At 34.5% G+C, this 23,598-nt stretch overlaps 1 protein-coding gene across 5 annotated transcripts in view; it reads right to left on the bottom strand.

The window, feature by feature from the left end:
• Positions 1–353: 353 nt before the first annotated feature.
• Positions 354–23,598, bottom strand: part of LOC138309374 (von Willebrand factor A domain-containing protein 5A-like) — a 55,267-nt gene continuing 32,022 nt past the window's right edge. The window contains exons 15-20 of one of the 5 annotated variants that reach the window (XM_069250555.1): positions 9,328–9,385; positions 5,749–5,771; positions 5,338–5,395; positions 4,092–4,250; positions 2,966–3,153; positions 354–1,901 (exon numbers count right to left, since the gene is read on the bottom strand). In XM_069250555.1, coding sequence (XP_069106656.1) covers positions 1,716–1,901; positions 2,966–3,153; positions 4,092–4,250; positions 5,338–5,395; positions 5,749–5,771; positions 9,328–9,385 — 672 coding nt within the window. In that variant the 3' untranslated portion in view covers positions 354–1,715. The remainder of the gene's footprint in view (positions 1,902–2,965; positions 3,154–4,091; positions 4,251–5,337; positions 5,396–5,748; positions 5,772–9,327; positions 9,386–23,598) is intronic. The other 4 variants (XM_069250556.1, XM_069250557.1, XM_069250560.1 and 1 more) reach the window with 4 other exon arrangements.

Raw genomic sequence — 23,598 nt, 5'->3', positions numbered from 1 at the left:
GCGCATATTTTGAGAATTATCACAAGTTACCATGGTCCTTTTCGTCTCTCATTTCATCTGCAACATCCCTTAAGGTGTTGCCCCACTAGTACATTCATAGTGTACAATGTAGTGAATACCTGTATTAATATTAAGAACGACAAAACTATGTTTTATTACTGTTATGAAAAAAGGTTCCTTTGTAAAATTGAGTATAAAAAAATATCTGGTATACAGACTTAATGTGGTTAGATAGATTGACATCATTCTGTCTCTCTTGCGTTCTTGTTTATTGTTTAATAGCTTTGCGTTTCTAAAAAAACCACAAATATCTAAAATTAGTCATGGAATTAAGCTATTACAAATGCTGTCTCTATTTAAGATACTTGGTATTTATTGCTTGCGAAAGACAATAACATTTTGTGTAAATGGTACAATAGCACAAAAATCTTACAAATTATAAGCCTGGGTTAGCAGCTTCACATTATAAACATAAATAAATAAAGTAGAATATATTAAATAAAGTAAAATATTGATAATGAAATTAAAAAAACAGTGTATACATGAATGATAACGATATAGAAACCTCCTGGATTAGCCTGGGTTTGTGTCGGGCTTGTTGCGGCGAGGGAGATCTCGTTGGTACAAGGTATAGTGATCACAAGGTAATTTGAATAACGGAATAAAACATATTGAGTTTAACAGGTGTAATGCACGTACAAACGTATTGTAAAACGTCATACATTTACTACAGTATATATTTCATGCGTTCTGATATTTATGTTTTATCGTTTTTGTGTAATAGACGCTTACATACGATAGACACAATTTTGACGTCATTTTGTTGTTATTTCTTACTTCATAATTTTGCTGTTGAAATCTATAAAATGTAACATGGAATATCTCTTGAATTAAGCTACAGAAAATTTTAACATGATTATTTACGGTATCTGCAAAACGTTTTCTATGCGCACCCGAAATTTAAAGATTTTTAGTTGAAAAACGAATCCTTTCAACTGAGTTTAAATTTTGTCAAACTGCATAAAATATATAGTAGAAATAGAACATTGTTTCCTCTCTTGTATATTCCGATATAATGTCGATGTTTCCGGATTAATATTCCGGCTTCAGATTTTATAAATATACATAGATGATTAACTCCTACCTTTTACATTTATATTCTCAGTGGTTCATTTTATTACCATAGTACATGTATGACTTACATATACGTATATGTATGGAATAGGTCTACTAAATACTATGTATAAACACTTAAGATGAGCTAACAAATATTCCCTAAAACAACACAACTTTTCTCCCTGTAGCACACTTATCACCATAACATCTAGATATATGTATATAACACAGGAATTAATAACAATTAAATGTTTTAACATAATCTCAAAACCTAAATCCAATCGACAAAATACTTTATCATTGTACATATACAATCCGAGTGTAATGCCCGGATTCTTGGTAAGTGTTGTTGAGTTTTCTGTTAGAGTGTCTGTTTCTGATGTCGCCATGGTAACACTTTAAGTATTTACTTGTTAGAGCTACGTTTATCTCGATATACCGTAAATCGTTCTCAGACTTTACCAATACTTCGAAATATGTAATGCACTCGAATTATGAATACAAGTTTAGTTTAGGAAGTTCGACTACATCACAGCCAAAACACTGAAATATTTCTTATGTGAAACATTTTGCTCTTCCTCGTCTCCATCCGACAAAAATTATGGAGGCGTTGACAGGACATCGCGGGCGAGTGTGACAAGTTCACTCACTGTCTTTCCCGCGAGATTTTGGGAGGACATCCATGCCAATGCCTTCTTCTCTATAAGTTCCCAAAGCGTCTTTTCAGAGCCGAACTTCTTCTGTAGACAGGCCACACCTACAGCTGTCGCCCAGACTGATGTATCCTGTAAGAATAGAGTAATTGTATATAGACAGGCCACACCTAAAGTTGTCGCCATGAATGATGTATCCTTTTAGAATGGAGTAATTATATGTCAATTATACTACCATACGTTAACGACCTGCTATCAAGTAACCAGACAGTTTACACAATAGATATTACCGTTATCATATGTGGTGTCATCCATTATTCATGAAAAGTTGATTTGCATTTGTTCGATACAAAAGGTTAAAATGGATGTAGGAATATCGAGACTAAAGGTCAAATATGTAGGAATATCGAGACAAAAGGTTAAAATGCATGTAGGAATATCGAGACAAAAGATTAAAATGCATGTAGGAATACCTAGACTAAAGGTCAAAATGGATGTTGGAAAATCGAGACAAAAGGTTAAAATGGATGTAAAAATATCGAGACAAAAGATTAAAATGGATGTAGGAATATCTAGATTAAAGGTCAAAATGGATGTTGGAAAATCGAGACAAAAGGTTAAAATGTATGAAGGAATATCGAGGCAAAAGGTTAAAATGGATGTTGGAAAATCGAGACAAAAGGTTAAAATGCATGTAGGAATATCGAGACAAAAGGTTGAAACGGATGAAGAAATATCGAGACAAAGAATTAAAACGGATGTAGGAATATCGAGACAAAAGGTTAATACATATGTAGGAATATCGAGACCAAATGTTAAAACAGATGTAGGAATATTGAGACAAAATGTTAAAACGTATGTAGGAATATTGAGACAAAATGTTAAAATACATGTAGGAATATTGAGCCAAAAGGTTAAAACGTATGAAGGAATATCGAGACAATAGGTTAAAACTGATGTAGGAATATCGAGACAAAAGGTTAAAATACATGTAGGGATGTAGAATTGTCCTATGAAACATTTATGTGCTAAACGTTTTCAGTGTGTTTTAATAGACAAATAGATGACTAACAGTTCCATCGATAATTTCACAATATTTATTTCCACAAACACAATTAAGGCAGCAAGCGGTCGTCCATTCATACCAAACGTCCACCTTATTGATGCTAGCATACAAACTATTTCGTCATACTTACAAGATTGTCTGGAAGTTTTGATTTAAGGAAATCTTCACTTAGACGAACTGCTTTAGCAAGTTCACGATCCAGAACCCAACTCCCGTCAAATTTCTGTAGATCTATCAGCGTCATAACACCTGATGTTCCGTCATGTTCAATGGAGGATGGATGTAATTTACGATCATCCTGGCTAACTCTACTGTCACCTATTACAAAACATTAATCAAAGGTTAACAGTGTAAATAATGTATACAGTGTAATTTATAACACTGTAAAAATGTGACATGAAGTTATTTCTCACAATTTAGCTTCATGGTCTGACCGTAGGTACTCATTTCGCTTCACAAAAGATGTATATATATAATGATTTCTGGCAGTACTGCTAAAAATTATTTTGTGCTCTTATTGGTGTTTGTAAAATTAAAACCAATGCATTAACAGTACTATAGTTTTCAAAATATTAGTAACCTTTGGAAATGAATAACAAATTAAAAGCTAATCTTGATTCGTGAGTATGAAAAATACGGCGCGTATAACTTTGAAAGTTGATTTATAGAAAGCATTAGTGTATAGTTATTTACAGTAAATAACAGTAAATAGCTGTGCTGTTTACAGTTGTGTTTCGTGCTTTTCTATTTCGCTAAATTCGCGGATTCAGCGAGAGTCACGAAATTAATTTTTTTTCTCTCTTGAAAAAATTTGATCATACATATCAGAATGGATCTTCTAAAAGCTATAAAGCGAAAATATACCTCCACGAGTAAGTGCCAAAGAGTAAATCGCAAAATTTCAAATCCGAAAAATTTTAACAACTATACATAAACACTAAACTTAGATATATAAACTAGAAATAATATGGAATATATCAACACTTTAAGGCCTATAGAAAAAGATGATGAGTTCAGAAATGCGTATGGATTTAAGAATCATCATGTCGCGTCATTATGAAACTTTATTTACTTCTCGTGTAAAAAAGAACGCATATGTCGGTGTTTTTGAAAAGTTTTGCGTATTTAATTTTCAAATGTTGCGACTAGATATATGTAATTTAGGACTTAATCTTTTTTTTTGTTTTTTTGTTGTGATACAGCGAAATTGTGTTTTCCTCACAACATACATTAATAAATCCATAATAGATAATTACATAGTGTACCGATAAGTTCCTTACTGTTTAACGCCATGCAATCATCCGCTTCATCCATACATTCAGCCATATTATCCATAGAGTCAGCTCTACGACTAGTCTCCGAAGGATCCTTGCTGACTGATTTCCGTTTACTTTTTCGGCTAAAGAGGTTGCGAACTGTGAAATGAAAATTTGAAAATTGAGATAAATCTACTATATAAAAAGTTTCAAACCCAATGAATGTAATTTAAAATTAAACAGTTCTCAATTAGTATAGAAGATTCCTACAAAAGTTCTAACGTATTTTTGCCATTTGGTTATATCTGCTGAAAATTACGTTTTATTAGAGCATTGTACTCTGGGCGAAATGACTACATGAACGAAATTGATTACGACATATCTATTACGTCCTTTTTTAGCCAATTTACAAGGTATTCCGAGAGTGATCCTACATGATATAATGTCACATCCTCTAAACAAGGATGCGGATTTTAATCAAATTGTCACAATCCGATAAGACGGAAAAAATCATTTAGACGAGCAATTCATGTGGTTAAAGGGGCAATTCAGTGGGGCGTATTTTGTCACAGAACCACTAATCAAAATATGGCATAAATGTATTGTTCTTCATTCCTTATGAAACATATACTATAACAAAAATTATTGACAAATTAGACGACATTATATTTTAATTGATACCGATGAAATTCCAAATGGTGAAGCGATCCGATTAAGCAGGTACAATATGTATGCTGTACCTATACCCAAGCCAATTACATAAGTCAAACAAATGCAATACATAACCACCGAGGAATTGTACAATTGTTTTTAAATATGACCATTTATTTCATAAGGTAAACACAATACTGTAAGATCTAGACAAAAGTTGTTTAACTCTACAGGCAAGGGCCAGGGTTGGGCATATAAGAAATCCGACCACAATGTGTAATGGTGGGCAGCGATTTGCACATTTTGCACACATTTCACTACGGTGGAATTTTCTGTTCTATCACAGTAAAACCAACGAATTTGCCATCATTTCCTTGAAACTTGTTGGTTTCCGATATATAGGCGAATTATAATGTACTCTTAGACTGAATTGTCCCTTCAAGTTTAATAGAATGGAGACGTTATCAAAGGTATATCGATGTCATCGACTGTGACGTCACTAAGGAGCTATTTTACGTGGCATTTAAAGATTTATTTAAAATACCATAATGTTACTCCAAAGATATTAGGGAATATTTCCTATCACTATACTTACGTTTGTCAGGCACCATTGAACCTAGTGAAAATGAAAATCCTCTCCGTCTATAATTAGCCTGCAAATACAATCAAAATTATTGTTTCAATGGCCATATTTCCAAGTGTATAATAGTAATTGTATATACACATTTAAAAACCAACAAAAACCAAGAAACAAACCCCTAGTGAAATACGACCTGGGGTGATTTTTATTGCCTGGGAATTAAATGTGGCACCATGATAGAAAAAATCAAATGACGCCAGGAAAATGATTTGGTGTAAGGATTTTGAAGACGGCGATGGATTTACACAATAGAGTTTGACGTGAGGGTCTTCGAGATATAGGTTGTTGTAGTCTCTTGAATTGAACTTCTTTCAAAGTTTAAATTTTTGCTCACATTTTGTTCTGACCTAGTTTTATAACACTTACCTTTGACTTTCTGTCAGATTTATCTGCAAATAAAAGCACATAATCAATATAACATAACAGATAAGTACGCAGGAGTAAGAACGCATTTTCCTTTCATTCTTGAACAGTTGGATGATGACGAAAGACGTTTTGATCCATACATCAGTGATAACCTGTATCCATGTAGCAATGATAACTAGTATCAATACATCAATGATAAATAGTATCCATACAGGAATGATAACCGGTATAAATACATCACTGATAACCAGTATCCATACATCAATGATAAGTAGTATCAATACATCAATGATAACCAGTATCCATAGTAATACATCAATGATACCTAGTATCCATACATCAACAAGAACCAGTATCCATACATCAGTAGTAACTAGTATCCATTCATCAGTGGTAACTAGTATCCATACATCATCGATAACTAGTACCCATACATCAATGATACTAGTATCCATACACAATGATAGCTAGTATCCATACAGCAATGATAACCGGTATCCATGTAGCAATGATAACTAGTATCCATACATCAATGATAGCTAGTATCCATACAGTAATGATAACCAGTATAAATACATTATTGATAACTAGTATCCATGTAGCAATGATAACTAGTATTTATGTACCAATATTAACCATAATCAATACATCAGTGATAACTAGTATTCATACACCAATGATAACCACAATCCATACATCAATGATAACTAGTATCCATGTAGCAATGATAAATAATCCATTGCAATAATAATATCCATACATCATTGGTAACTAGTTTCCATAAATTAATGATAACCAGTATCCATACATCAATCCATAACCAGTATCCATACATCAATGATAACTGGTATCCATACATCAATGAAACTAGTATCCATACATCAATGATAACTAGTATCCATACATCAATGATAACTAGTATCCATACATCAATGATAACTAGTATCCATACATCAATGATAAACCAGTATCCATACATCAATGATAACTAGTATTATACATCAATGATAACAGTATCATACATCAATGATAACTAGTATCCATACATCAATGATAACAGTATCCATACATCATGATAACTAGTATCCATACATCAATGATAAGTAGTATCATACATCAGTGATAACAGTATACATCAGTGAACGTATAACATCAATGATAAGTATCCATACATAATGATAACTATATCATAGTATAATAATACATCAATGATAACTAGTATCCATACATCAGTGATAACCAGTATCCATACATCAATGATAACCAGTATCCATACACCAATGATAATTAGTATCCATACATCAATGATAACTAGTATCCATTAACATCAATGATACTCAGATAACTAGTCTAGATAACAGTTCCATACATCAATGATAACCGTATCATACATCAATTTAGTTATAAATCAGTATAACTAGTATCATACAATGATAACTAGTATCCATACATCAATGATAACCGTATCCATTACATCAATGATAACTAGTATCATACATCAATGATAACCAGTATCCATACATCAATGATAATAGTATCCATCATCAATGATAACTAGTATCCATACATCAATGATAACTAGATATACATCAGTGATAACTAGTATCCATACATCAATGATAACTAGTAATACATCAATGATAACTAGTTAACATCAATGATAACTAGTATCCATACATCAATGATAACCGTATATCATACATCAATGATAACTAGTATCCATACATCAATGATAACCAGTATCCATACATCAATGATAACAGTATCCATACATCAATGATAACTAGTATCCATACATCAATGATAACTAGTATTCCATTAGCAATGATAACTATATTTCCATATGAATGAATAACCAGTTTCCATACATCAATGATAACTAGTATCAACATCAATGATAACCAGTATCCATACATCAATGATAACTAGTATTCAAACATCAATGATAACAGTATCCATACATCAATGATAACTAGTATCCATACATCAATGATAACTAGTATCCATGTAGCAATGATAACTAGTATTCCATAGCAATAATAAACGGTATCCATACATAATGATAACTAGTATCCATACATCAATGATAACTAGTATCCATACATCAATGATAACTAGTATCCATACATCAATGATAACTATAACCATACATCAATGATAACTAGTATCCATACATCAATGATAACTAGTATCCAATACAGCAATGATAACCAACAAGTATGATAACTATACATACAATGATAACTAGTATCCATACATCAATGATAACTATATATAACATTCGTACATACATCAATGATAACCGGTAACCATGTACCAATGTATTCAACTAGTATCATACATCAATGATAACTAGAATACATCAATGATAACCAATATACAGCAATGATAACTAGTATCCATACAGCAATGATAACTAGTATCCATACATCAGCGATAATAGTTCCATACAACAATGATAAATAGTATCCATACATCAATGATAAATAGTATCCATACATCAATGATAACTAGTATCCATACAGCAATGATACTAGTATCCATAACATCAATGATAACTAGTATCCATACATCAATGATAACCGTAGTCATCAATGTATTTTATAATTGTTAAACTGTTGGTTAATTAGGGATTTTTTTTCCGTCATCACTGTATAAATTCCGCTAAGAATATTTTGTTATACTTAGTTGTCCATACAAAGTTATCTATACTGTTGGTTAAAGCGCATCGTTAGGTTTTACTATAAGTCTAAGGTTTAGTTAAATTGGATTTCGTGATAGAGCTTGTTTAAACAATGGTGGTATATATTTTACCGAATTCCGTATAGATAGTTTATTTCGCTGGTATGCCGATCTCGAAAAATCTCAGGAGTTACAATAAGCCCAAGGGCCTTAACGGTCATCTGATTACCTTTGCAATAATCATATGGAACATTAATTAGATATAGTCTCATGGTAGCCATCTTCAATTTGGGATCAATTCCAAACATGTAAACAACACTTTGTCGGTGACCATGTCAGGATTTTCATCTGTAAAGTTTCAAAGCCAAATTTATCTACAGTCACCGGTAGAAACTTGAGAAGAAGTTCAAAATGTTTTTTTACAAGACAATGGCGGCTGTGGCGGCCATCTTGGATTTCAGATGCACCCGAAAAATAACAACATTTTGTCGGGACCATGTCGGGATCATTTCATGCAAGTTTCAGCCAAATAGTTACACCAAGTAGATGGCGTAAACGAAACTGAGAAAAAATTCAAAATGTGTTTTTCAAGATGGCGGCTGAGGCGGCAATCTTGGATTTCTAGATCGACCTTGGCAAAATCATATAGAAAGAATACTAGCTTTCCCATACAAATTATCAACCCATTTTGTTACACAAATACATTTGCAAGATCTGCTGTACGGACTCCTTTTAAAATAAGTTACCAGAGGCCATTGAGAATATTAAGTCATTGATTTCAACATCTATTTGGTACACAAAAGTATTTATGTTATACACTGTTCCTAGTTTTAACGTAAACAACACAAAGATGATTTTTTTTGTGAGGAATATAAAATATTAGAATATACGACATACCTGATCCGTAATTGGTGGATTCATAAATATGATCATAGGCATCATCTCCCCATGCAATCTGTAAAATATAATAAATGTATCATATTTAACATAAAAATGCTGTAAAATTGTAGTTTATTCGCGGAATTAAATTTCAGTATATCTAGGGTTAACCATCGGACACTTAAATACCCGTAAATACAACTGTTTATAATACAGATACTTCTTTTCACTCTGTTATATTTAGCTATGTTGTGCTATTTCAGTGAGCTGACGTCACACAAAAGTATCCTGACAACTCTTGTACAATCAGTTTAATCATCATCAGCAGCAGCAGCATCACTGATCATTCATTATCAATCAACATCTATTAACTTCCTTTATAAGATTAAAGTGTACATATGATATGAGATTTTATGAAACGATTTGTTTAAAGTAGTTTACGCTCGCAAAAAAACACAAACTTTCTTCAATGTATCACTCGTTTCATAAAATTCCGTATCATATGTACACTTTAATTTCATAAAAGAAGTTATTCAAATTATGTCATTATGTAATCTAATTATGTAAATTAACACCATTGTAAGCTCTGATGGCTTCTGGAGACGTATCCTTGTATACATTCGACGTCCAATCAAGTAACATTAAAACATGAAGGAGTAAATTTTGAGGCTTCATTGTGCCAGCACTTGTTTAGGCGTGAATTGAATGAGTTCAGAATCATTGTAGATAACACATTTTCAGGTATACTGTTCTATTTATCCACAATTCTACTGTTGAATTAGTTTTTTGTGATATTCAATCTAGCCCCCGCTTATAACCACTCCGTTCAATAGAGGATCTGACAAAATCCCATTAAGGGTCATATTCGGAGGAACTTTATACCACGTGTAATTCAGATTGAATGCATTTTCTGCACGTTGCTATATCAATTAATAACGCCATTAAGCCTCAACATACTTATACGATTAGCTTTGTTGTGCTCTTTGGGCGAGAAGACTACGTACACGGAAATAATTCTGACAGATTTTCAAATTATTTCGTCCCCTAAAAAAGTAACTGTCAAAATGTTGCCTGGACATGACCCCTAACGGTATTTTATCAGATCCTCTTATCCAACGTAGTGATAATAAGGATCTGTATTTTAATCAGATTGCCCCCGCTTCAGAATATTTTTGAGCGCCCTCTCTGGTGACAATAACAGGAGACATCGTAAAAAGTTTGTCTTTATCCATAATATTATTGATTATTTTGTAGACCTGGACAAATATCTGCTCGTTTTCGTCGATACTGAAGACTTGATATTCCTAGTGATCTGAGACGTTGTTCATACGTCAGATTGTTTACAACTTTTGTAGCTCGCCTCTGGACAGTTTCAATCACAATCTAGTCCTTAATGGGAATTTGGTTTCATACGCCTCCTGCGTATTCTAAATGAGGCCTTTTGTAAAGATTCAAAACCTTTCGTTGTTAATATAGCTAAATGTTCTGAATATCAATTATGTCATGCGGTTGACTTTAGAGACTGATTCACACGATGACTAAATTTGAGATGAGGATCAAATATAACACCAAGACCTTTTTCCGAACAACATTTGATTATTTCTTCATCTGTGCCCATTTTGTAGCAGAAGTTGTCCTGTTGATTTGATCCAATAGACATGTGTTTGCACTTTTTGGTGTTAAATTTCATATACCATGTCTCAGACCATTTAATGATATTGTCTTCGTCGTTCTGTTGTTCTATCATATCATTTAGTAATATCAAAAATAAAATCGGCCTGAGGACGCTCCCCTGGGGGACGCCGCTTGTGAGTCACGCTTCATACCCTTCAAAATATCTTTTATCCATCCTAGAATTGTTCCTTTAATACCAATTTTCCATCTAAAGTAGTAATCGACCATGTGGTACTTGGTCAAAAGCTTTACTTAACTCAAGGTAAATGGCGTCAACGTTTCTTCCTTTCTCCATTTCTGACGTGACCTAGTCAACAACTTCAATACGTTGGGTCACACGCGACGTCCCTTTTGTAAATCCATATAGGTAGTTATTAAAAAAAATAGTTCCATAAGCGTTGTTATTTCGTCTTTAACAATTCGCAGTAATATCTTGCAAGGAACGGAAGTGAGACTTATCGAACGGTATTTTCTTTTCTTGTTTTTGATCCGTTTTTTGTGAAAAGGTGTTAAGGTATTTTTCCAGTCATGTGGTAATTTCCCTTTAATAACGGATTTGTTAAAGATATCTTCGAAAGGTTTTAGAATTTCATAGGATGTTTCAATGATCAGCTTTGGATGCAATACATCAGGGCTTGCAGAAGAATTTTATCTTAACTAAGAAATCGCCGACTTGATTTTTTTCTTTTGTGATGTTTATGTTTTGCAGGGGGTGTCTACGGTTCTATCATTAAGATGGAGTAGATCTGTATCTGTTTCAAGAGTAAATACACTACAGAAATATTCGTTGAACAGTTCAGCTTTTTTCTCTGCTGTCACTACATATTAAGCCATTTAAGATCTTCAAATCCTCTACAGTTTGTTTTGTTTTGTTTTGGTATTAAACCTTACATATTTCCAGAACTGCTTCGGGTTTCCTTTATTTGATTGGCGATTTTTTTTCGAAATTGTATTTAGTTCCCAGTTTTCTGTTGTACGGCACTGTATATATTTTTTTTATGTCATTTTCTTCGTTTTCCTTTGATATTTTCGCGTGCTTGTTTGTCTAGAGGTTTTTTGGACGATCTATGTTGATTTTTGTTTGCTGGTATGTTTTTCCTATTAATGTCGATATTATTTCAGCAAAAATCTCCCATGATTCCTCGTTACCTTTTCCATATAGCAACGCTTGCCTATCAGTATTGTGTAGCCTTCACGTATATTAATAGATGTCGATTAATAATTAATGGTCAATAATGATGATAAAAATTACAATGGTGGTAAAATGAAAACTCTCGAAGGGGACAATGAATACTGCACGTGTTATTCAAAACAAGTTCACATGATTATAACCTCGTATTTATAGAGAGACATATGTGGTCTGGCCTTATTAGATATAGTTATCGATTGTTTGACCAGGGATAAATTTATGAACTGATTTGGGTTCCTCGTGGTTTTTACCATAACAAAATTCTACCGAATCAAATGGGAGAACGCGTTTGCTTGGCTCTGCATATCTGTAAATATGTCACACACACAATGTTTCACCGTTACCATTACTTCGGCAATATTTGGCATCATATTGTCATTATTCACACTTATCATTGACACTTATATAGAGCCATTAGGACATCTGTACCAGATACAATGAATAAACATGGTGACACGGACTTTTCGGTTATCCTTTTGGCAGAACAATATAACAGTTCAATAAAATACGTACCCCACCAAGAGGCATACTATATCCGTACAATACAGAATTTTCGAAGCCATGTCTTTGTACTAGTCTTCCTCCGTCCACAAGTTCCTTCTTTTCTTTGTCCACACCAACAAATGCCGTGTACCGAGACACAACGTTTGCCGACATACTGAGAAGTGTTATCTCCCCTTTCTTACTATCATCACCTGTAAATATTTAATTAAGAAGTAAAAATGTATGTATTTATGGTTATATGAAGAATATTTTCATCAAGTTATATGATCCGACAATTTTAGATTGTCATACAGTTGTATATTTATAATTTGTGTGCTGAAATTGCATTGTTCGAAAAAAAAGTTTTAATAAAAACGTTTTGTTTTCAGTTCTTAGCCCTTTAAGGATTGTATATATTATAGTTGTATGCTGTATGTCCATATGAAATGTTTATACGGAGTTCAATAATTAAATTAAATTATTTATTCTGTCCCCTCTTAACTCCTGTTCACGGAACAGTTGAAGCACAGCTTTAAATTTTCGTCTCTATATCAAACTTACTCTCACGTATTTATTGACACTCGCCGTATGACATAGCTGAACGGTATCCGTTGTGTGATGAAAAAAGGATCTTATATGAGTGATCAATTCATAATGAGATTTTATGAAGACGAGTCTAAGATTTTTTTTATTTTTGCGAGCCTTGGCGAGCAAAGATTAAAACTTCGAGACGAGTTTCATAAAATCTCATATAATAAACACAAATTTAAGATACATTTTATCACATAACTACAAACACTTTCATAGCAAAGAATTTTACGTCCAAACGTATTTTGAAAATCCAGAAAATGCCGCCCTATTTGTTTCCATCGTCTTCGTAATCCATGAAGTCACGTCATTTTTCCTAATCGTCCATTTTATTGTTTCTGTTTCTGACCTCTCAATGAATTTCCAGCCAATGATAAAACGCTCAAGGTCCATATTTACACTTGGTGACATATGCGAAAAAATATTTACAACGGCTCGAAAATCACTGGGATATTCAGGCGGATTTTACATGTGATAAAATATATTGAAAACCATTTGGGTTTCCATTATTTCAATCGCATCGCTTTGGTATCATATCTGCAATCTGATTAAAATACCGATCTTTATTATCACTACGTTTGTTGAACCGAGTGGGTATAAGGATATGTCTTTAATCATATTGTCCTATCTGTGTCCTATACAAACGAAAAAGCCACATGGTGTGGACTATCGATGTTGTATGTGCCACAAAACATTGATCTGTTGTTTTGATTCTTTGTTTGACTCATTTTACTGCTTGGCAGGCTTAAATATAAGGTATTGTGGTAATACTGCCAAAGTTTATTTTCAGCTTTTATTTAAGAGTGTAAAATGTAAACCTTTGTTTTATTTGTTGCAATTCTCAAAATGTTGGCAACATTATGGATGTGAATAACATTTAAATTTTTCTGAACTTGCTAGCATGACAATTATTGCAACTTCAATGACGTCAATATCTTATATTACATAAACATGTATCGTGTACCATATAGTTACCTGCTGTCTGCGAATTCTTTATCTGGGTCTTTGCTGCAAGACGATTGGACAGTAAATGAGTCGTCAGATTTGACCACGGTCATGAGGTCAAAGTTCAGGGTGTTGTGTATTGAATTTTCCTTACCCAATGTCATCACCTTTCAGACTACTGAACATTGAGTATCCTTAACAAACAAAAGTTAAATAATAGAAAAAATTAAATTAAAATAAATTAAATACAATCTATATTGTATCCTATAAATGAAAAATCACAGGTACGTGTTTATAAAGAGGTTGAACGAGTTACTTGATTGCTTAAAGGTTGGGAAGGAATGAGCAACATATTAGAATATGTCATGTCACCATCCCAATGGCGTTCAAATCAATGTTCAATCTAAATATATAATAAAAAAGAACTGAATGGTAAAATCATCGGATTGTATCCATTCTACGAACGCTATAGAAATCTAAATTCTAAAATTCTACAAAGCCAGAACATTTTCTTATACGAATCGTACGCTTTCGTCCTTGGACCGTCCGTTTAACAATATTTGTGAAATTGAAAAATCTGAAAGGATTCTTTCCCAGGTTTCACGACGTAGGTTAGGCCTTAGGCCCTAGTTAGTGCATATTGCATTTTTGGAAATCAAGATGGCCGACATGACCGCAATCTTTGATTTTGATTGTTGAAGTTTGTCAGTTTGTCACCTGCTATTTGCTCTGAAAGTACTAAAGCGGACTGTAACTTAAATTAATTATGAAAAAATAATCAGCATCGACTGAGAGAATATGTCCGCAAGCTCAGGCTCCCTAAGGGCCCGCTAGTTGTGCATAGTGCATATTGTTTATACCGATCGTGAACAGGATTTGAGCGACAGGCCGCCATCTGCATTTTGATAGTATTGAAGTTTGTTACCGCCTTTTCTCTGAAAGTACTAAAAGGGGTACTGTATTTCTTATGAAATTTCACAGCACAGAAGAATATGTACGCCAAGCTCAGCTCCCTAGGCCCTATTGTCATATTAGCATTTTGTTACACCGATCGTGAACAGGATGGCCGACAGCCGCCATCTTCATGCTTTGATAGATGATGTTTCTACCAAAGCCTTTTCCTCTGAAAGTACTGAAAGGACAGTACCTTACATTTGTTATGACTTCGAAAAGTACTGAAGGATCTTCCGCATGTAATTAAGTTCACAGCGCTCCCCTATTTCCCTGAGTTGTGGCATATTCCTTTTTGTTAACCAATCGGTGAACAAGATGCCGACATGCCGCCATCTTGAGTTTTTGGATAGTTGAAGTTTGTTGCCTGTATTTCTCAAAAAAGTACTATAGGGATCTGTCCACAAGTTTTAATGTTACATGGCTCCCCTAGGGCCCTAGTTTTGTAGCATATTCAAGATTTGGGACATACATTGGAACCAAAAACGGCCAACAGGATTCCAACTTGGTTACTATATTTGGAAGTTGTGAGAGATACTACTGGCTTTATTCTCAGAAAGTACTGCGAAGACCAATCTGGTCCTCAGATTTAAAATGTCTAGTAATCTAGTCCAGCAGTTTAGAAAGCAGAAAACAAGTGATTCCTCTTATCCAATGTCAAATTTGAACGCAAACACCACACCCAATATAGGGGCATAAGGAAAACATAATAAAATGACGACAAAATATAAATTTTATGCGAGAAATAGTCAAAATGTAAAATAAATATACAAAGAAAACAGATGTATTTAACACTTATAACGATACTTAACAAAACTCTTCACCTATAGCATGCTGCAGGACTACACCGAGCAACACAAAACTTTTTTACCCTAGTAACCTGTATATAAATATAGTATATGTATATAATATGACCACTTGATATTGCTGTATTTTGGATGTAGCCGATACACGTTTCTCAAAAGTTATTAAACAACAGCTATATCAACCCCGAAAGCGGCGTGCAAACACCCACGCCGAGGTTACTTGGACTCCCAGATCCCTCTCGCAAAGTCAAGTAATGCTGTTTCAAAAATCATATCGGAGGTAAACTCCTTTACTCCCTTAGATGTGACGGTCCATACTAACTTTTGACCGTTCTAGTCGTACCCAAATATAGCGTAACGGTATGTTTCCTAATTCAATGACGTCGGGATAACTTATTCTTCAACGGTGAACAACTTTGCGAAGCTCAAATTTTATGGGAAAACGTTCAAGAATGCCATACGGGCAGTTGATGCAGCGATGAAACATTCCGGTGCTACTAGCTACTAAGCCTCTAACCCTCGAAAGTGGCTATATTCCTCTCTGGCCTCCGCGGAATATATCACATTACATCGAGTTTGATAAGTCAACGTAATCCACCTGGAAAATAGGTCGAATAAATGTAAAATATAACGTATTTCCGTTCACGTGTTTTGATGGTAGCTAAGGTATCCTTGGAGATGTTATTAATTTTTGAGGGCAGTTTACGTCATTTTCTCCGATAACTATGACGATTACAAAAAGCAATATATTACACACAAGTGGCTAGAAAAACTCCTGAAATATTGCAAATAAAAAATAACCAGTTGGACAACCTCCCTTTCAGATGGTTAGTGGTAAATATACTTTGTCACATTTTTATATACAAATCTAACCTAGAATTTCATAGCGCTCTTGAACCGGTCGAACTTCTGATAGACCAAAAAAAAGGGAAGGAAATTACTCTCATTAGGGTGTTCTAACTCCATTGCTCAGGAGACATAATTGAAAAACTTTCTGTCCCTTTGAATACAACTGGCGCTTGTTGGGGAATATTGAAAGCTGTACAACCTGGATGGAAGATTCCATTGCTAGATGTTAGGTTGGTTACCGGCTGCAGCATGAGGCATTTTTCAGCACAGTGCAGAACCTGTTAATATAAGTAAACATTGATTGACATAGTATGTGTCATCGTGAAGCAAATGTGTATGTAGCTCGAAGTATCAGATTTATTTGTTATGAAGTGTAAGAACAATCCACGGACTTGGCAGAACAACCCCAAGTATTTAACCTCTGGGCCAGGAATTGTAATTCAGTCTTATGTAAATAGCAAACCGTGATAATAAAAATTGAAAGTTAAGGAGAGTATAATAGCCAAGTAATGGAACAATTAAATCAACATACTGAGTTATAATTTTATTATTGTTTGACAACACACACTGGAATTATGTATTACAGATGTCAAGAATCCTAATAGAGTCTATCACACATACATGGGGGATTAGAGTGATTATCAACATCATGGCAGTCGTGGGGGGGGGGGGGGGGATGGGGGGGGAGGGGGGGTGAGGGGGGGAGGGATGCTTCATCGTAGCTCTAATGCTTATAGTGGTAATAGAGATTTTACATTATATCTGATTATAGGTAAATTTTGTTAATTTGAACTCGGTTTACAACATATTGCACCTTGGTCTGTGAGTTTTTCCTTGTCTGTAACAAAAGTGGCCAACCACATTGGTAACCTTAGCAACATTCCTCACGAGTGAATGTGGATGCTCCTTTTCCCAATACCAAAGGTAATAGATTCTGAAATTAAATCAAACAAAATATAGAATGAAAAGAGAGAAAGTGAGCATAATTCAAATGATGTCTCCAGCATTGGGCAAACATAGTTCAGTTATAGGATGGAGAATCGTTAACAAACAACTTCACTGTCACAGACCTTGTAATTGTTGGCAGTCTTCCTCGCCAGTGTGATGACTTTGATTGTGTTGGATACGCCTCCATCCGTCAGCAGAACACCTCACGAATGCAGTGGAATATGAGAGTGTTAGTAAGATAAGACGCTAATAGTCTGTAGAGTGGGGCACTCTCGATTGGTCACAAGAACGAGCATTCATAAAACATTAGATGTGATTCTTCCTTACTTAGTCTTAAGGAAGTTAAACGCGACCTGTTTATTCAAAAGACTGCATAGAGGTTTGATATTTCACAAATTTGGCTTAAACCTAGAAAACCAAATTCATGGTTGGTGTTTGGATACCGCGCCAATCCGTCAACAGGAACACCTTCAAGTATCAAGTATTATATACTTAAAGTCTTTGAAGATCAAACCGTCTTGGATGTTTCTGATTTTTAGACTGAATTTCTTGATTATCGTGATAGAATTACCATATCGCCAGTACTATTTCCACGCTTTAACTATTTTTGCAATATTCACTTGAATATGAAAATAAAATTGTAACAAATTAAAAAGATTCTACAAACCGTTCTTAATAAGAAATATGATTAACTCATCACTTAACATAAAGCAGCGGATTCAATTTTTGGAACATCAAAATTACGAAATTCCTATTCTTTTGTTCTTTTTGTGCGTTTATTGTGAAATATAGGCTTTTGTTTAATGAAGATTAAACTGACACATGCATCCAGCAACTGGAACAGTAAGTTTCATAGATTCCAAAAATAAATTGATAAGGCCACTTACCTGTCGAAATGTGGCTGTATGAAGTGGCTAGAAAAAGGAAAATCTAAAATCAGTACCCCCGCTCAACTTGATGAGATCATGCTAAGGGTAAACTCCAGAAAGTATGTAATATGTATGCCAGGAATTTGTTTAATTAACCCAATTTCGAATGAGTTTTTGCGCAAAATTATACGCTAATTAGAAACCATTTAATATTAATTTATTACATCAGAATTGGTTCATTATGTTTTTTGCCTGTTTGTCAGTAACATGTGACCGGGGGTTGCTCCATCATAACCAAGAAATGTTCCACAATTTAAATCGACACTAGCTGTTTCAGTACGGGCCGTTTATCTAATTAAACAAACCACAAATATGTCCCACGTTATCATCATATTGTAGTACTACTTACCTGGGCATAAAGAGATTCCAAAGGTTGCAGTATTTCTGTACCCTGCCAAGGTTTAGCGTCCAAAACTTTCTGTAGTTCAAGTGCTTCCATCCTAAACTGGTTTCGTCATATTTCAGTAGAAAACTATCATTAAATGTTAAAATTTTATTATTATAAAATAATTTGTAGAAAAACTGATTTGATAATATCAGAATGTTCGGCCATTCTATCATCTCATTACAAAAGCTATTTTCCAAATAAAAATCGTATATAATGTAAAAAAAAAAGCCAAAAAAAAAACAAAAACAAAAACCAAAAATTCGGACCTGCGATTAAATTTTCGTATAATTCACGGTTTTATTAGGTTTCTCAAACATATACACGTGTTGCACGCAAAAACTAAAAATAATTTACAAGTGTTTTGACTGCGAAATAAATTATTTTTGAAAAAGTCGTTAGGCATGGGGGCAAGTTTAAGTGATCTCACCACAAAATGCAACAAAAAACAACAAAATGTTGCTTGACAGTTTATGTAGGCGGACGTTACACATTGTCAGTTCTAATATACCTTTCTGTTATAATGAATGATTGAAATTTGGTAGCAATTCCTAAGGGAAGTCTATTACTATTCATTCAAGGACTACTGCAATTTCCTTATTTCCTCATATTCAATGGCAACATTCTTAAATTGCTACGAAAATCACGTAGCCTTTTCCAAAACAAAAAAAAAACAAATTACATTTCCCGTGTAATCCAATGGAGAGAGTTGTCGGACGTTGGGAGTCTTGGGGCCGCCAGTTTCGTCTACTACAAATAAATAACCTCACACAAGTATGTCACTCTTTTCAATGTTTCCTTATCACTTTCAACATACTCCGATACCATATTACATACCCTTTAACACATTGCATTCAAAATTCATAAAGTTATATATATATATATTCATAAATTTAGCTTAATATATCAATAATATAGATTTATTTTTTCCTAATATGGGGAAATGAAATATATAAAATATATAAATCAACAACAAATCACTTGTCGTTCATTACTTTTCATATTGTTTTTTGCAAATATCCTCCGTCCTCAGGTACAAAACTTACTAGGGGCCCCCAACTTACCGTTGACATAACCCATATGAACAATTCATTGACTGGTATATATCCTGTATCAATTTACAATAACGTTAAAGGCTCTGATGAACGTCACATACCTTGTGAACCACCACTTAAAGGAAACTCCCAAAAAGCTACAACATTAAAGAAGACATCCTACAAGGCATGGCTTTTGAGTAGGAGTTGAACGGTTTGTTTTGCCTGTCCGCGATTCGATTCTCCTCTCATGCTCCCTGAGCAAGAATAATGTGGAGCGGCGTATCATCTCGACAACGTTTTCATTAACTGAGGTATTCCAGGGATTTCTGTACTCTAACACTTACAATGTATATATCCACATGTAAGGTGTTACTAATAGGGACAGGACTATTTACACTGTATTCAGGTTTCATTACATGATGTTTGCTACAAATTTCCAAATACAAAAATATAATCGATGGAGGTTTATACCTGGGGCAGTCCTATAACGAAGACAAAATTCAGCTTCTGTCATTCTGAGTTACTGGATCTTAAGTTCAGGCTCAGGAAAATCCATCATCAACACACCGTCACTTTTTCAGGAAACCCTTCTGTAAACACTGAAAAACAGTAAACCAAGATCGATATAGACGGTTCCCTTGCAATCAAGACTATTCTCAACATACCACAAACCCTTTTTCACAAATTACACCCCTCCCCCCCCCCCAATTTTGGTACACCCCAAACCACCCCCCACACTAACCCTATTTTTCAGATAGAGAACACCACAGCAACCTTGTGTCTTCATATCCCTAAACTAAGACAGAACGTGTCAAAGCTCTCACAAACAAGTATCACTAGACAACCAGAACTAACCTCCTTAAGATGCTCGCTCACATACAGACACCAAAATATTTCGCTCAGAGTCGAAGCTCCTAATTGAGTTGTAGAGAGTTCCTAGAGTACAACGCTTTCGTACATCACAACCCTGGAATTAATAGTCAGCCAACGATCTCTCTACGACTCTCAAATATACGTCCTACTCAGACCGCTAATGTTAAGACAATTTGCACCCACGTGTAGGGATGGAGAGAGATGTGGGCATCTACTACTACAGCACTACACAGTCAAGTCACTCAAACATGCACCGATAGATTAGCTATACCTCTGTGATCCTCCTCCCACGCGGCGCACGTCTCCCTCCTACGGCCATAACTACTTGTCATACACCAGGCAGGAGAGATACCTTATATCTTACAAACAATCCAAAACGTCAGTGTGTACAAGAATGTATATACAGGATGAATTAAAACTTAGATCCTTTAAAAAAGCTATTAAAGCTGTATATCAATGAAAAGCCTATTAAATTTTACCGTTTGCTGTTTTGGCCTTTCTCCAAAATAAACCGTTCGGTTGAAAAAAACCATCTTCATATTCTCATAGTCAGGGAAAGGTCATGGTCGAGATTAGAATATTTGGTGGCATCGGCGAAGTGAGTTTACCTGTAGACGTATACGCCGTATGTAAGTTTTTGTTTGCAAATCTGATAGTATATGTATATATCCAGAAATCACTTCGCCGCGAGGAGATTGATATATACGAGGACATTGATACGGTTTAGGTTTTTTATGCATAAGTATGCTAGTTGTGAAGTGATCTACTTTGAAGTGCCAGTGCAGCTGATAAGGTCGTAATTTTTCAATAACAATGAAATTTTAATAGTTAAAACGCCACTAACGGTTATCAACATAGTCACGCGAAATGTTTCAGTGCTACTCAACCTTTTTCAGCATGATTTAACGAAATTTAAATTCCCTTGGCAGTAAACCTATGTTAAAACAATATTGATATATACATTCTTACATTTGCTGACTTTTTTGTCCTCTGCCAAAGTCCACTATCAAGGCAAAGTCCAGCTTTGAGCAACGCAATTGCTTTATCAAATGTTGACACCTTCGACCTTAGTCACAAATCGCATCTGGTATGAATGTCTGTATTATTGAATGGCGTCAGAGGAGGGAGGGGACATCTCGTAACCTGTCAAATCAAAAAATCGATAACACATATACAGATAACAAATGTTCTATCTGAAAATTCGACGACACATAAATTTATAATAGTAAATGTGAATTGTTATCCACGTGATTATAAATGATTTTATTATGCATTTTTCATTAAGCTTTCTTGTACGTTAGTCTTTTGCGTCACTCAAGTTTCAAAAAAAACATATGTTTGAATTCTGCAAAGATAATTTCCATGGAAACAGTTATGAAACAGGAACCACAGAATTGAGATGGTATATTTGGGTGATTAAGACATGCACCTTTAAAACGTTCATATCATGTGAATTTATACCCGTCAGGTTCTAGTCTATCAAAATTTAATTTCACAGTTTTAAGTAATAAAAAAAAATTCTGAAGAAGAGTTGAAGTTGTATAAACGCCCCATACCATAGGATTTAACAATGTTTAGAACATGTGATGCCTCTAACATTAGCATTGTTTCCCATGTTGCATGAGCTTGCGAGTGTTTTCATATGAATCACGACATGATAATACGCCTCAGAATAACATACAATTAGTACAGAAAGATCTATAATGTCGCTGACCTTATTCGTCCACAACTTACATTTTGATTCATTAATAAGCACCGGGCGCTAATTCCGGTGAATACAGTATTGAGTACAGCTAAAACTTTCCTAATAATTATTTGACATCTTTTTTTCAATTTGATTAAATCTTTGAACCTTACCCGGAGGAGTGTATCTCGGGTTAAGGACTGTAGGTAATGTGAAGGTCACTATCCCTTCACTGTCGGTGGTCAGCTCTGTGACGTAGGAGAAGGTTAACGTGGCAGCTCCGTGAGGCGGTAGATTGCCGAGTTTACACTCAAACACGTCCCCGGATGTATCAGACTCGGACAGCAACATGGCCGTGTGACCAGTTTTAAGAGCATCCTTATAGGTTTCTCTGGCCTGGAAAGAAAAATCCAACATAATACTTCATTACCAGGACAATACGTAGATGTAAGTGTTGAATTCTCATCTAGATGTCATAATAAACAAGTCGCAAACACATCAGCGCAACAATGTGCGATGGTGCTAAGTGGATGGGAAAATGTGTTATATGCAGTGTAATTTGATTTTTAAAACAAATAGTTTCCGACATCATTATTTACTAATTTGGCACAAAAGGAATTATAATGGAGCTGCGAAAACTATGTATGGAAACAAAGCATAGTCAAGTGAACCATAGAAATGTGGCGATGGTAATGTTCTGGGTTTCTGTTTAGTTGAACATTCATAAAAGAATACAGTGACAAAAACAACCAATCATTTATTTTATGCGAATTTGCTTCAAAACCAAGAAATCCTAAACATACGAAAATGGAACGGCATGGTCTCTGTACAATGATTTTTTCTTTCTACAATAATCCTTAGACATCATTGTGCACCTGTTCTTTTGTCCTGACAGTTCCGCCGACGTATGTGACGCCGACGATATCAGCCTCGAACTGATACACAGCC

This window comes from Argopecten irradians, chromosome 15 (assembly GCF_041381155.1).
Source record: "Argopecten irradians isolate NY chromosome 15, Ai_NY, whole genome shotgun sequence".
Classification (NCBI taxonomy): Eukaryota; Metazoa; Mollusca; class Bivalvia; order Pectinida; family Pectinidae; genus Argopecten; species Argopecten irradians.
This window is presented reverse-complemented; position numbering and strand designations above follow the sequence as displayed.